The sequence below is a fragment of the Oreochromis aureus genome, linkage group 18 (assembly GCF_013358895.1).
Source record: "Oreochromis aureus strain Israel breed Guangdong linkage group 18, ZZ_aureus, whole genome shotgun sequence".
NCBI lineage: Eukaryota > Metazoa > Chordata > Actinopteri > Cichliformes > Cichlidae > Oreochromis > Oreochromis aureus.
Window position 1 is genome coordinate 28,070,975 of NC_052959.1, and position 15,832 is coordinate 28,086,806.

The following is a 15,832-nucleotide window of genomic DNA, read 5'->3' on the forward strand; positions in this document are numbered from 1 at the left end:
TTGACGCGATCTCCAGTGCGTGGAATCTAAAGACCTTTGTGATGTTAAATTGCGAAGCTTTTTACGTTCAGGGAAACGGGGTGGTCATGGCGGCACGTGGAGTTTCAAACACTCGCCAAAAAGCAGTAATCTGCTGTCACTCAAAAACACAATGTCCAATCTCTCCGAAATGTCGCAGGCATGATGAGACTTGAGCTCGGAAATGTTTGTTATGCCATTTGTCAGTAATGGTTAGAGCGCCACCTAGTGGGAGGACTGTAATCATGATTGAATGAGATTAAATGTTAGCTAGTGGTTAAATGCATGAATTCCATCAATGTGACATCAGATCGGACGTGCTGGTTTTAGGTGTTGAGCGTGGCTCGACGCGCCGGGGGTGCGAGGGCCCTCATAACGCTGCTTGCAGCTTTAATTAGTGTTGTTTTTCTGAGTTTCTCTGCCCACATCTCAGTGTTTTATTTTATTATTATTTTTTTAATCAAAAGAGACAGTTTGGCTGTTTTTAGTTGTACTTTAATTTTCATTCTCCTGTCTTGCCTTCTTGACACACACAAAGACGTTTTTGATATTCCCTCCAACCATCTTTTTTGTTTTCCTTCATTGTTATGTATCTCTGTCTTTTGGATATGCCAGAGCAATTCTTTTCCTCTTATGTTATTTCAAAAGCTTCCGTAAACCATTTCTCAGTCCGACGTCCTTTCTGCCTCATATTTTCTACTTTTTTCTCTCTCTCTTTCTTTTTCAGTTTTCTGCACAAAGTTTTTAGGTTATGAATTGTGTAATATGGGTCATCTGCTTTGTGCACTTTTGTACTAACACTAACACATCCAGGTCTGACCCCCCCTGGAGCAGATGCTGTCCACATTATGAGGCAACACTGAGTAACAGCCCTGCACAAACAGCAACACTGTCCTGATGACAGAGGAACCAAAATACAAAATAAAAACTAGGTGGTAGATTAATTACTTTTTAGCAGATGCTAGTATCTTCAGCAGTTAAGTACTTTAAATAATGCGATTAATTCCTGCCCCCGTCACTCTCCTTTTACTTATTAACCAATTTTAATTTTCTGCATGAGAGAAATTTTAAAAATCCCCTCTCCTGTCACTCGTTGCCAATTTGTCGACCATCTCTTTTTAGATAATTGCATTCTTGATGGAATTTGTGTGATTGCAGCAGGTATATGTAGTGAATATATAAGAATAGAAGTTTAAATACATAGCTGACTGTATGGAAAACCCCAGCACATAAAGAAGGCTTGTTACTTGCTTCCTAGATATGAAAGTAGTAACCAGGTCATTAGTCACAGTCACCTACTTGGCTGCACTGCAGGGTGTAATTACTGGCCAATCTTATTTTGTGACACTGCGTTGGCAGCTAAACATGTTATGAAATCTCACAGCAAATATCACACTACCCCACAAAAAAAAATTCCAATAAAAGTTTACTTTACAGCAGGTCATTTTAAGTTCATTCAACTTATAAACCCAAGGGCCTTTAAAAATTTGGATTAACTGAATATACATTTGAAGAGAAGCAATTTTGAAGTTAGTTTTTAAGAGGACCTTTTATGCTCATTTCCATCTCCTTTTTTTAAATTCTTGGACTAGTTTTTCATTATTCGCATTTCAAAACATATTTTTTATGTTATCCTGGGCTTTGGTTCAGCCTCTCAGTTCATTTACTCTCTGAAACAAGCTGTTCTAGCTTCCATCTCGATGCCTTTAAGACAGCTTTCTTGAAATTTCCTGCACCTTGCAATAGAGGCTGTTTTAGTCATTTTGAATATAAGGTGGATGGGGCCTGTGTGGTCACAGTCAAAGCAATGTGCCACCATATTACAGATATCAGCACCATTTGCATCATAGAGAGCCAAGAGTAGAAAAACTGTCTGAAAGCAAGAACTGAGAGCAGCGTGAAGCCTACACTTGTGATTGCTGCACATATTTCGCCTTTATTATTTTGACTCTTTGGCCTTCTTTGATCTTGTTGATTTGTCCAGGGTGTACCCTGCCTCTCACCCTATGGTAGCGAGGATAGGCTCCAACGCTCCTGCGACCCTGATAAGTGGAAGAGAATGGATGGATGGATGACCTTGTTTGATGTGACTATCAACGATTGTAACAGTATAACAGAAAATAGGGGAGAGGATGAAAGGTCCACTTTAAGATACTAAGATTAATCAACAGTCACAGACTTATTACAGCCAGATTTGTTTTTCTTTCAATTTTCCTCAATTTTATGCATATTTAATATGCAAAACCTACAGCTGCAGCCATCAAAGCGATTTTGTACCAAAGTCAGTGCAAAGACAACAATCTGAGGCTTCTCTGGTGAGTTTTTTGAATTATAAGTACTGAGGTAATGCAGTGAGGTAGAGACTGAAGACATAGAGCAATGAATCTCCTCTTCACAGTTAAAAAAGAAAAAAAGAAAGTTTTAATTCTCAAGCAGTCTGGGCTGGGAAGTCAGACATGTTTGTGTCTTTAAGTGCTTGTTTTTAATGACTAGAATGAAATCTCAAAATTTACATTCAAGCATCCTGTAATTGTCTGATTTTTCCCAGCTCTCTGCCAGATGGCCTTTCTAAATGTCGACTAGACAAGCTTTCTGGACCTTGTTGCAAGGTCGCAAGGTTTCTATAACTTAATTGTTGTTCAGCAAATATAACAATGCTAACAGCTAAGGAACTTGGAAAGAAAAGCAACTAGACTTCTTTGAGTTTCTTGAAGATGTTTCACCTCTCATCCAAGAAGCTTCTTCATTTCTGACTAAATGATGGAGATTCCCTAGTGGGAGTTGTATATTAAGAGGTTCATTGGCCCACTATTGATCATCACATGAGCCAAGGTGTGAAAAAGGTGTGTACCAGGAGTGGGGTTTGAACCCACGAGAGCATTTGCTCATTGGAACTTAAGTCCAACGCCTTAACCACTCGGCCATCCTGGTGCTTGTGCCAAAGGAAAAAAAGGGATTTATACTGCAGTTTGGTAAATTAGTACAGACTTTCAATGAGCTGTCTTGACTAAAACTCATCTTCACTGATTTGATGAAAGCCCAACTGAGAAAACTACGTTTTAAGAGCTTTCTTTGCATGTATGTGTTCCTTTTCTTTCCCTTCTGCCTCTGAGGGAATGTTTTCTGCCCAGCGTTGCAGGGTCCTGATTACTCCAAGTTTGTGTTCCAGCGCGTCCAAGAGTAGGTACTGGTCTGTGTGTGTGGGCTTCCAGTAAACTTCAGTGTTGAGGTTTCCGTTCTCCTCAATGTGCACAGCACAGTACAGAAATGGCAAACTGTTATCCTTTGTGTCTTCGCTGTTGAACTTCATGTTTCTGTCCACTGAGTTGATGTGAAGCCTTAAACTTCTTGGCTTTTAATTTTGACCCACTTATCGTCCACATATCTGTAACAGTGGCTAGGTGCTGCCAAGGGCTTTACTGTCCATTTCCTCCATGTAAAGGTTGGCTACAGTGGGTGACACCGGGGAGCCCATGGCACATCCATGTTTTTTGTCTATAGAAACCTTTGTTGTATTTAAAATATGTGGTGGTAACGCAGAGGTCTAACAGTGTGCAAATCTGATCGGGGGTAAAGCTGGTTCTCTTTTCTAAAGAAACGTCTTGCTGTAGTCATTTTCTGACTCCACTGCCTGAGCTGTAGGTATGCAAGTGAAGAGTGAAACCACATCAAAGAACATTTTGTTTTAATCAGGATTCAGAGGAAGTTTGTTGGTGAAGTCAGTGGAGTTTTTGATGTGATGGGGTGTGTTCCCCACAAGGGGAGCTAGGATGGATAGTTGTTTCTGTGGCTGTGATTACATCCACTGTGGGAAGCTGTTGTGGAGAAATGGCAAAATGGAGTCCTTTGGCTAGTGCCTTCTTTTCAGGTTCAATGAGGTTCCTGTCTGATAAGTTCTTCACTCACTTTTCATGACTGTCTTCAGTTCACTTCAAACAAAAATGTATAATTTTGAGTCGATGCCTAGACCAGACAGACAAGAAGAGGAAAACACCACAACCAAAGACTGCTGAAAAACCTTTGGAAATCCTGGAGAAGTATTGGTCAAGACCACTTTAAAAAAAAAATGAAGGAAAATGTAAAGAAATGCCTGGCTTTCCTAAGAAGGAAAATGTAAATGAACTGATTTGATGGCTCTCTTGTCTGTCACATAATCACACTGTTGGATTGTTTTGGCCAGAGACACAAAACTTCTGTCTCAGCAAGGTTTGCTGGGATCACTGAGCTCTCTGAGCCTAAAACAGAACTATTCACAAAGACTGGACTATTATTGATAAATGTGATCAGATAGTCCTCTGGCTTTAATTTGTCTGCCTCATAATCATAATGCATGTTTGAACCTTTGCAGCTTCAGCCTATTGACTATTTTTTGCAGCCAATAAATCCCACAGTAAGACAATACAAAAACTTCAAATGTCTCATGCTTTTAAAATGTGATTGTATCTGTTGGGATCATCACAAATGTGATTTTTGTATGTGTCATTTTTGTTAGTTTAGATTCTCTGAGTCTACAAAAACTAAAACTAGAAATACTGTCTGAGGAAGCAAAAATCTTCCTGCAAACTTCTCACTTGGTGGCCTGAGCTGTGAATCATTAGCGAGTTTCTGTGACAGACATGGTGTTTTATGGCAGTCAGTTGCTGAAATAATTATACCAGCCAGTTTTCTGATAAGAGCAATCAGATTTTGAGGAGCTGTAATAGAATAGGAGACAAGATACAGTGACGCGATAGTGTCTTGCGGGCATGAATAGAATGACAAAATGATTCAAATTTGTGTTCAGCACAGACTTATAATGATGAGACAGCAGACTCGGTCTGAGGAAGAACTGCTGCAGTCATTCACAGTTTAAACTAGGTTTGAAACTTTTTTCCCCAGTCTATTTCTCAACAACGTCTTGCTCGTGGGCACACGCATTTCCACTTAAGTCAGATTTCAGTCATTAAAAAATGGATCTGATCTGCATCTTCTCTCAGTTTTGTCTAGTAAGGCCTTTGGGTGAATACGCTGAAGACAGTTTCTCAGGATATTCTGTCTTTTTCTCTGATGTTCATAAATAAAATCTTGCACAATTTATCAAATGACACATTTTTTAAAAGTTCAAAAAGATTTTCTGACTGTTTCTGGGATGAGATGTCGTGCAGCTACAGAATATCATCTGTGTTTATGAGTGTTACACGGAGTCTAATCAGATATACTTACTTTGTGGTAAATTATTGATTATTCCAGCACGTAGGAGTAAGTGTTTCTTGTAAGGTGCCTGGCTTTGTGTGTGCAAGGTTAAGTGATCTGTTACATTAATTGGTTCTATTTAAACAACCTGGTAAGTTCTGATCCACAGAGTTTTAATGCAGAGATATAACAGTGAGCAGACAAGAGTTTTGGAAGGTGGAAATATCAGAACTAAGCCAAGTAATTGTCATTATGTACTCCTTTAGTAAAAACTTGAACTTCACATTTAGTGTGAAGGTCATAAATCTACAGTGCATAATGCAGTGTTTCCCAACCACTGAGAAATGATCAGGTGTGCCGTGATCTGGTTCCACCTGATTAGTACTCTAAGCAATCGGCATGAGTAACCGGCAGAACAATTACATTCTCTTCCACTAGAGGGCAGTACAAGTACCTTGCTCTAACTAAATGGGTTGCCAACTACCAGTAAAACATAAGAAGGTGAGGAAGAAATTACATAATAGTCATGCTGTGAGACGACACAGTACATAATAGCAATCGATATCAATATTTGAAAAGAAAAAGTAGTCAATCTGACCTGGGTCCTGGAGAAACTTCCAACCCAGATGAAGGCCCTAGTATGATGCTGTGTGATTTTTCTAATGTGAAATATGTGCCGTGGCTCCCAAAGGTTGGGAAACACTGGCATAATGAATAATGAATGGTATTAAATACAATTCAAATAATCATGTTTTCCATTTAACTGAAGAATGGCAAAATAAACTATAAATAATAATAAACATACACACGTTATGTTTGGTATCAGGTTTCAATCAATGGGATCAAAGACTTCTATGACTGGGTACTTAATAATTTAAAAATAAAAACATACTGGCTGGTAGTTGGCCAAGCTCCACATGTTCTTCTTTGGACTGCTGTTTTTTGGCCTAGTCCCATTTTGACTACTTGTATCTGTGTATCTGAACTGTTTATCTATCCTAAGGTTGTAAGGAGGCTGACTAACATTTAGTGAAAGGCAGGTTACACCATGGAAAGCCTGGACAAGATTCTACTTCAGTCACACCGAACAGGACTTTTGAATATGAATATGTGAGGCAGCAGTTCACTGCACCACTGTGCTACAATATGAATGCAGAATTCAAACCTGTTGAGAGCAAATATCAACTTATGTGTCAAGCTGACTCAGAAGTCACCTTAATAAGGATCATCACTGGTAATGAGAGCCGGGGCTTTGGCTACAACCCTGTCAGCAACCAGAAGTTGTCAGAGGAAAAGCGCACAGTGTCCAAGCCCAAAGCCACACATCAGTTGGGGGAGATAACCTGGAGCATGTTTGTCATTTTTTGTGACATTCACAAGGTTGTGCACATTGAAATTGTCCCCCAGTGTCATACTGTCAACATAAGGTTCTACTGTAAGGCATTTGACAACATTCAGCACAACTGACCTTCATGATAGCACATGCCAGCATGGGTCTGACTTCATCTTTTTACCTAACCAAATGAAAGGGCTGGAGTTTTCATCCACTGCAGGGTCCAGCAAAGATGCACAAGTTCAAGTTGTCAAGGTTCAGCTGTGTGGTAGGCAGGGAGTGGACCCAAATGCAGCTTATTGCTCGACTTTTTACAGAAATGCAAAGAAACACAGTTCGGGGATAAATAATCCAGACACGGCCACGAGGGAAGACATGAGACAGGACAAAGGGACAAATGATAATGAGGCTAAGGGAAAACAGGTGGGAAATATGGCAGGTGTAACTCAGGGATAATGAGACAGGTGAAGTAAAACTGAACATAGAACACACGAGACAAAGGTTACCCAAATAAAACAATAAAAAATTTTACAGGGAAATATAACAGACAGAGACTTGACAAAACGTGGGGAACACAAGGGAGGTGAAGAACAATAATTAAGGACACTTAAAGGCTAAACTAAGAGCACAAACAAAAATGCCTGTAACACAGGATAAATACAAAACAATACACAAAAGTGACAACTAAACAGTAAGCAGCTACAAGCTTAAACAACAACAAACACAACTCAAAAACATAAAATGCTGGGTCAAAGACTCAGGACCACGACACAACTGGTGGGACTTCCAGAGTGACCTAAAAGATATCAGGCGCAGTGACAGTAGTGAAGAGGTGCACATGAAGATGACCTTGAAGGGAAGGTTGTAAATATTTACAAGTTTTCCTTTTTATTGTCATGTTTGTTGGAACTTTTTGATTGCAGCTCTTCTACAGCTCAGCATAATTATATCATTTATTAAATAACACAAACTACTAGTTTAATTAACAGCTATGTCTAACAGAGCACTGTGATGACAAAAAAGGTGAGACAGTCTCAAATTTCGTAACACTAGGTCCTCAAAACTGGAAAAGTTTCCTCCCTCAGAGGCGATGATTTCACAGCCAAAAACGATTGGAGAATACGAAAGACAGAAAACCCACGAAGAAAGATTGATGAAGAGATGGAAAGAAATGGCTCTATTTATTAATATTAGTAAAGCAATTTTCTGTTTTGGCCTCTGATCTCTGATATTGATTCCTGCTTTCTCTTTCCCATCATTCATGCAGTAATCAAATCATCCATCTAATGAAACATCCATCCAGTAAGGCCCTCTTCTCTACCTCCTACAACACAGTAATTTTTCCATTAATCAAAGCCCATAAAGAGATTCTCATCTTTCCTCTCGTATTGATTGCAGTGTCTCTTTCTGTTCATCTAGACTCTAATCAAATAAGTCATCACAATAACTGTGTTGACAGGACAGACTTCCTCTGTATCATTAGTTTAATTTTCTCTGATAAAATAATAAAATTGTTTTTCTTCACTCCACCTGAAGTAAGAATATGAAAAACGTGACAAACTCAAGTTAAAAAACAAAAGAAAGCTCAAAGCTCAGTAAGGTGTTAACGTCAGAAGAGTTTTAATGTTTCTTCCTTCCAAGCACGAGATGTCCAAGAACATTGTTTTTCTGGTCACTCAGATTTGTGCTATTACTATTCTTGAATTGTACCAAACTGCAACAATTCGTGCAACAATTCTGTTAATTAGAGCTGTAACGGGTTTAAGGCCTTTCAAGGTTAAAATCAGTTCTAATCTGGTCCAAGATTTGGTGAAAGGTGAAAGTTTACCAGACATCTGCATTAAATCTTTGTTTCAAAAGAACATTTTTGTAAGATTTGCTATGTGTTTGGTTTTAGATTAATATTTGATTGGCATTTCATTTAGTTATATCAGATTGAAGTTTGAAAAAAAGAAAAGCGTGCTGCATGTTGAGCATATTTGTAGCAGCCTCTGAAGCTTATTGTTCTCATGTGCTAGAGTGGAAAGGTGGTGCAGTAGTACGCAAAGTTCCCTCGAAGCACAAAGGGTCTGGGTTTGAATCAACCAGCTGTCTGAGTTTGCAGAGGCACTGAGGAGGACTTGTCATCTTTTGCTAAATGTATTTTAAATAACCTGAAAAGCTGGCCTTCCAGCTTTTGGTATTTAACCAGATCTGCACTATATGCATGTGGCAGAGTCATTCATTAACATCTTCTGAGTTGACATTGATTCTTTGGTAACTTTGCTGAAGGATAGAAATGTAATGCTTTGAAAAGATATTCATTTTTCCTTCATTTGGTTTTTCAATGATGGCAAATGAGAGCACGGTCTAGCATGTCATTCAATCCTCCCAATACCTGATTACTGTGAAGGGCAAAGCATATGAAACCATATTCATACTCTTTAAACCTTACAGTGACCTCTTGCTCCCTATTGATTGTCATATGGGATGTTGTGCAGACCACTTATATCAAGAGCTTTGTGCTGATTTAAAGTGACCCTCTAAAGCTGGGTATACAGAGACTGTCCCACACAAGCACCATAATCATCAAATCACAGCAATATCTTTCTTTTGTAGTGGCTCCAAAATGGTGTTCTTAAGCAGAAGGCTGAAGGCTAAAGGTAGACTTGAAAAAATCCTGACAATGTTCAAAATTCAGGATGACCACCTATTCAACTCTACCCACCAACAAACAGAAATGCAAGCTTGAAATGATTTAGTGGTTAGTGTAACTACAGCGCTAGTTAGAAAAAACGACAACAACAGAATAGTAACTTATCTCAAGCAGACAGCAGTCAGTAAAATATGATAAACTAAATGTTTGGGACACCAACAAAGAAGAAAATGAAGTAGAAGACACGTGGAAGCAAAAGGTGGAGGAATTCCAGCTGTGCATCATAGCCCATGACTGACGTGTTAGTAGACAATATTCATTTGTAACACCTGATGTTGTACAGTTTCAGTCAGTCAGAGAGTTTTTTAAACTTTGTATTAAACTTGTAACAAAAAGGCGAAAGGGCGTAAATCTAGGGCACCAGGAAGTAGAGTAAGTTTAGAAATCCAAATCCTTTAATCCAGGTAGGAGTCACATTTAAAGGCAGTCAGAAGAAGAAAACACTTCCAACAAGGGGTTAAACCCACACCATAAATTAGGACATTGGTAAGAACATAAGGAAAAACACAAGCAGATACTCGGAACTGCTACAAAGCTTTTATTATTACAAACTCACAAATCTGGCTAGTTGTATTTAGGCGAGACAGATTCATCAGAGGCAAAGCTGAAGAGGACCAGACAAACAATTACAAGGAGAATAAACTGACTGAAGGGAAACGTGAGTGTAGACACCTCAAGATGAGTTGATCCAAACAACTCATGCATGATCTCTAACTGTAAGCATGAACAGTTCAGGGTTTTCCTTTGATTTCTCACTAGGTTGTATATATTCTCACAGACCGAAGTGAAATATCAAAGATATATTTGTCCATCAGCTTCCAAGTGGTCTGTTTCTTTCTCTGAAGTTGAAATTGCTTTTCCCTTAAGAATATCTAATACATTTTTAATGACTGACAGTATTCTGCTCTCTCCAGTTCCCCCTCTAAGCAGAAACACAGTTTCTTTCACATCCCTAGGGGGGGAATGGAGATGGATCCACTTATTAGGACCGGCTGGTGCTCATCTATCTTTAATGGTGTCTTGCCATGTGTCTTCTCCAGTTTTTTTCCCCCCCAGATTAGGCATTAGCACATATTTGGCTTCGGTTTTCAGTGTTAGCATGCAGTTATATCTAGTTGTTCCTAATGAGATGACCAAGGGTGACCTCCCCGTGATCCTCGCTGTGGGATTCAGACAAAATTGAAAAATTTAGATGCAGTATAAAGTCTGATTATTGTTGTTCCCCAGAATAGTGGGTCAGATATTGAAAACCCTACAAGCTAGCAGGTCATATAACAAAAGTGGCTCTCAAATCAGGTAAAACTAGAAAAAGAGCTAAAAGCCACCAGAAAACTGAACAATCCTAATGACATGAGTGAAATCATTTGATGAGCGCTTCAGTTCTTTTCCATTAAATAGGAACCAATTTGATGTACAACGTTTCTTTTTGGTGTGTTGATTAAAAAACAAAGTCTGTCTTTGTAATTTCTTTTTCACTCTGAGTAGTTTTCAATAACGGTCTATTTGTCTTATTCCTCTTATTCTTTCCCTGCCATCCATCAGTCCTCTTTGTTTTTCGTCCATGACATGTATCTTCTCCCCCCACCTCTCTTCTTCCTCTAGCTGATTTTTACCTTCACCATCTCTATCCACTTCTCCCTTTGCCCCATTCCTTCTCCTTGTTATCCTAAATGTATTTTTCCAACACTTTCTTCTTTTGTCTTTCCTTTTGCATTCTTCACCATTTCTCTTGTTCTTTATTCACCCCTCTTTTCTGTCTCCCGCTTTCTCTTTCAGGTAAGACTTCCCCTGAACCACTGCGTCTCGCCTCCCTTGGCAGTCTGTTGGATGATCAGCATTGGCACCATGTAGTACTGGAGCAAAAAAATGCTCACCTCAACCTCACTGTGGACAAAAACACAGAGAGAGTGCAGCTCCCGGCAGAGTTCAGCCGCTGGGCCATCGAACAGGTGTGCTAAAACACACTGATATAAAACTGACCAGTGACATGTTCATATAAATGTGCACAGAAAATATACAATGTGTTTTTTCATTGTGATCTCTACGTAGTTGAGTTTAGGAGCTATCCATAGCCTTCGCTCGCAGAAGCCAGACACCTCCAGTAAGGACCTCCATGGCTGCATAGAAAACCTGCTGTACAATGGCTTCAACTTGATAGAGCTAGCTAAGAATAGTGACCACCAAGTTACTGTCAGGGTAAGTACATGATACCAAGAACACCCATTTTCTGTTTTCAAGAAAGCACTTATTTGCTGTGACTCCAGGATCTCAAACAGTTTGCCTCAGCATCTAAGGCTTTGCAACAGAAACATAATGCCCTTACTGGCATTATCATAGATGTTTGTATTCTTTTAATCTTTTGCATTTATTTCATTAGCTGCCTTTTTATTTTATTTTTATGTAATTTGTTGCTTAAACATGTTGTTATCCCACCATTTATTCTTGTTTTGTTGTCCTGATAATATTAGTTTTATTAATCTATATATTCTTTCCACTTTTTCAATTTGGGGTCAAAGATTAGAACCCAAGACCTTCTTCCTCTACTTAAGTAAATGTAAAAACAAAACCCTGGCTACTCAGGGTTTAAGCTGGGTATCTTGCAAAACTGTCTCGATTCTTGCCTTCCTAAAATAGAAAGGATACAGCATTAACAGCATGAAATAACTGCAACACACAGGGCTAATAGCTAAGCAGACTATTAGTAAAGGAGAGGGAGGTGTTACTTCTAATGGTTTAGATAAGATAACTGTAACAATTTGTTGGCTGAGAAGTTTAAATTAGTTGAGAGTAGTAAAAGCTAAACATGAGTTATGGATGTTTTTAATTGTGCTTCTTCTTCAGGAGGAGTAATCAACTGGAAGAAAAATAAATGTATTCCAAAGACATACGCATTATTAAACAATTATTAATGTTCACAGTTAGCAGAGTAAGCCGATAACTGATGAAGATTTGGTTGAGGTGCCCTGAGCATCTCAAGAATCTGGATAAAGTGTAGATAGTGACGACATGGCTCAGTTGGCAATGTGGGCAGAGATTAAAATTCATTTAAAGAAAATGGACTAGGGGCTGATGGTAGATGAAAGATTATTGGGAAACTGTGTTCAGACTGAAATTTTCAGTGAGGTGAATTCAATAGACTAAAATTAGCAAAGAAAACAGACTTTTAGGAGGGAAATGCATTGCAGTGGGAGCTGTACAGCTTTCCTTATATTTAGATTTAGACATGTTCTATTTTCTTAACGCTTAATCCGTCCTTTACACACTCTGATAATGTATTGATCAGTGCATCGAGAGGGTTGATATGAAAAAAATACTAGTTTAGGTACCTCTTTGGGATACCACATAAACTGTTTTATTTTTCTGTAGTGTGATGTTTAGCTCCTCGAACTGCCCAGGCTCTGTGGGTTTTATATCTGAAAGAAAACACAGCATCAATAGCTAGATCGGAGGCACTAAAAATGAAAAAATAAATATAAACTGCAGACTCGTGACTCAGTCTGGTTTTTTTTTTCTTTTAGTGACTTGATTATTAGTATTATTAAGAAATCCCTACAAACACCACGAGGCAGATTCCTCTGCTGCCTATCCAGCACTCACCAATCCTCCGCGTGCATAAATAACGACAGGTTGGCCTCGAGAGTATATGAATGTGTTTGTATGTGCAGGTGTGTTCATACATGTTCACATCCTCAGAGCACCACTGGGAAATTATGTGGATGCCGGCAGCGCCGCTGCTAGCTGGTTAATGATGCTAATGAGCTCCTAACGAGGAGACTGAGTGATGAGAAGACAGAGGAGGCTTGATGGTGGTTAGATTTCTAGTCTTCGCCTTTATCATTAGAAAAAGAAAAAAAAACATTTCTCCAATGACAATAAGTGTAGCAAAGTCAGTGGAGAGCAACTCTGAACCATTTTGTAACAAATGGTTTCTCATTACAGTTTAGGATGAGAGAGCAGAGAAGCAAAACGTCTTGGTAAAAATGGTTCAGAGATTCACATGCATGGCTGAAGGTCTAATAGAGGCTGTTTTACAAGAGCTCCGTACATCTCATAGTAATAGAGTATTAACACTGTTCTAGTCTGTCTTGATAAAGAGAGCACTTTTAGCCTTTCTTAAAGGCACGGCAACAGTAATGTGGAGTATTTTGGTTGTGCATATGTGTTAGTGAATGGCTTTTGGGGAATTTTATAGCCCACTTTTTACTTTTTATTTTGCAGTGGTGAAGCTTTCTCCACCGTATACTTTCATATATCACTTTAACAGCTCTACAAAGGGCTTTTAGATGTCATCTGTGTTTCCAGAGCATTATAAAGATAGCAGGCTGATATTCCCAGAAGAGAGCAGGGGCTGTAATATATAACTGCTACAGCCTTAGCAATGGACCTAGTGTCATTACCACTACTCAAAACAATGGGCCGCAGTGGAAATGCCTGTATAGTACTGTTCATATGCATATCCACCTCCCTGTACAGCTCTGTGATGGGTGACATTGCTGTTTTCAGTTAGGAGCCATTGCTATATTGCTATATTCAAGGAGACTTGCTGATGAGATCGCTGCGACACAAGGTCACAGCGACACGCCCTCAGCAGCTGATTAATATTCATGTTTTATGTTGTTTTATCTCACCAGTAATCATTTTTTTTCTTCCCACCTCCCCACTCTCCACTCTTCATGTTTCTCTCTCAGGGCAATGTGACCTTTTCTTGTGCTGAGCCAGTTTCCGTTGCTTTGACGTTCACCGGGCCACAGAGCTTCCTCCAGTTGCCCGGGACTACAGCTTCCTCGCCGGGTGGTGTGTCTGTCGGATTCCAGTTCAGGACGTGGAACAAGGGAGGGCTTCTGTTCACCTTTAGCCTTCCTCAACAAGAGGGCATGGTCTGGTTATATCTGAGTGATGCCAGACTCCGACTGATGATCCACATAAGTGGCTCAGTGGTGCTGGAGCTCAGTGCAGGTCAGTGTATAAACCTGCACAATGAAATCCTAACCTTTCATGTGTCAACCCCTTACTGATTTATGTTTTTAATACTGTTTTTAAAATAAAAAGAAATAAAATATCATTAGGGTTGTGGCCTGCTCTTTTCTCAGGTGCTGCTCTAAATGATGGTCAGTGGCATTCAGTGGATTTTACAGCCAGACGCGGTCGCTTGACAATCTCTGTGGATAAAGGAGAAGGAGGCATTGCTCATGCTGCTCCCTCATTTCCCGTCACCACAGAAAGTCAGCTGTTCTTTGGTGGTAAGAGTGAATTTAGGCTTTTGGGGCTTTTAGAAACTAAAAAACTTTGAAATTCCTTAAGTATATGTGTTTCTACATATTATATCCATGCTTAGATTAACTGGAAAAGCAATTAGAAGCAAGATTTCTGTTGCTTCTGTTGGCTGTAATTAAAGATCTTATTCAGTTCCAAGATACCCTGAAAAGTGATTTTAAAAAATTTCTCTGGAAAGCTAGATGTTCATGAAAAAATAATCTTTTAGGTGTTTAATACACAGCTAACCTCCTTCATCATGACTGTGTGGGTGTGCTCTTATTAAATTCAGAAACTGAGAATAAAAGTGAACAATCTGATATCTGTTTAAATATTGCATAATCCTGATTCGTATAATAAATTGCATGGCAAAGTACATCAGAAACCAGTGTGGAAAATAAATCATGCTTGATATCTCTACTGATATGGATTGGGTAATGCGTGAGGAACAAAATGATGCTACATCATTTTATGGAAATAAAAATGATCAACGTGCAGAGGACTGAATTCATAGACACCCTGAAAATCAAAGTAAAAAAATGATGCAGCAGGCTGGTGGTTGTATGCATGCCTGACGATGTTGGGACATGTTCCAAATGAGATGATGGATGGTGTTCTGGGGAATCTCCTCCCAGCTCTGAACCAGCACATCAACAAGCTTCTGGATAGTCTGAGGTGCAAACTGGTGGTGGACCGAAATGTAACGTCCCAGAAGTGCTCTATTGCAGCGGTCCCCGACCTTTTTTGCCCCACGGACCAGTTTAATGTCAGACAATATTTTCACGGAGCGGCCTTTAAGGTGTCGCGGATAAATACAACAAAATAAAATGATACGACCAAGACAAAAACTGTGGTATTTTGTAAATATAATAATAAACACGAATTCACTGTGTAATTGTGTAACTTTATTAGCAGTGTCCTCCTGAAACGCGCCAACAACATTGAGCGTAACATCCTCCTCTCTGCCCCTTAATGCTCTCTGGTCGCTATGGTAACGTGTAAATATTTCTTTCAAAATAAGACACACAACTACAACATGGGAAAAGACCCAGGGAAACAGAGTTAACGATGAAAACCCTGAAAACCATAAATTTCACACCCGAGCCTCAACTCTCATGGACCGGTACCAAATGACTCACAGGGGTTGGAGACCGCTTCTCTATTGGAATTAGGTCAGGCATGCACGGGGGCACTCAGTGGTATCAGTTCCTTCATCCTCCCCAAACTGCCTGCATACTGTCGCCACATGAGGCGTTGTTGTGCACCAGGAGGAGCCCTGGACCTATTGCACCAACATACTAGGGTCTGGCAGTGGGTCTAAGGCAACAACATCCTGATACCTAAGGGCAGTCAGGGTGCTG

The 15,832-nt window shown here is 39.5% G+C and overlaps 1 protein-coding gene and 1 non-coding gene across 2 annotated transcripts in view; one reads left to right on the plus strand and one right to left on the minus strand.

The window, feature by feature from the left end:
- LOC116331656 (contactin-associated protein-like 4) overlaps positions 1-15,832 on the plus strand; it is a 148,318-nt gene that overhangs the window by 65,126 nt on the left and 67,360 nt on the right. The window contains exons 6-9 of the mRNA XM_039602839.1: positions 10,995-11,167; positions 11,268-11,414; positions 13,907-14,174; positions 14,309-14,458. Of these exons, the coding sequence (XP_039458773.1) occupies positions 10,995-11,167; positions 11,268-11,414; positions 13,907-14,174; positions 14,309-14,458 (738 nt within the window). The remainder of the gene's footprint in view (positions 1-10,994; positions 11,168-11,267; positions 11,415-13,906; positions 14,175-14,308; positions 14,459-15,832) is intronic.
- Positions 2,867-2,949, minus strand: trnal-uaa. The gene has a single exon. It is a non-coding gene; the product is annotated as a tRNA-Leu (tRNA).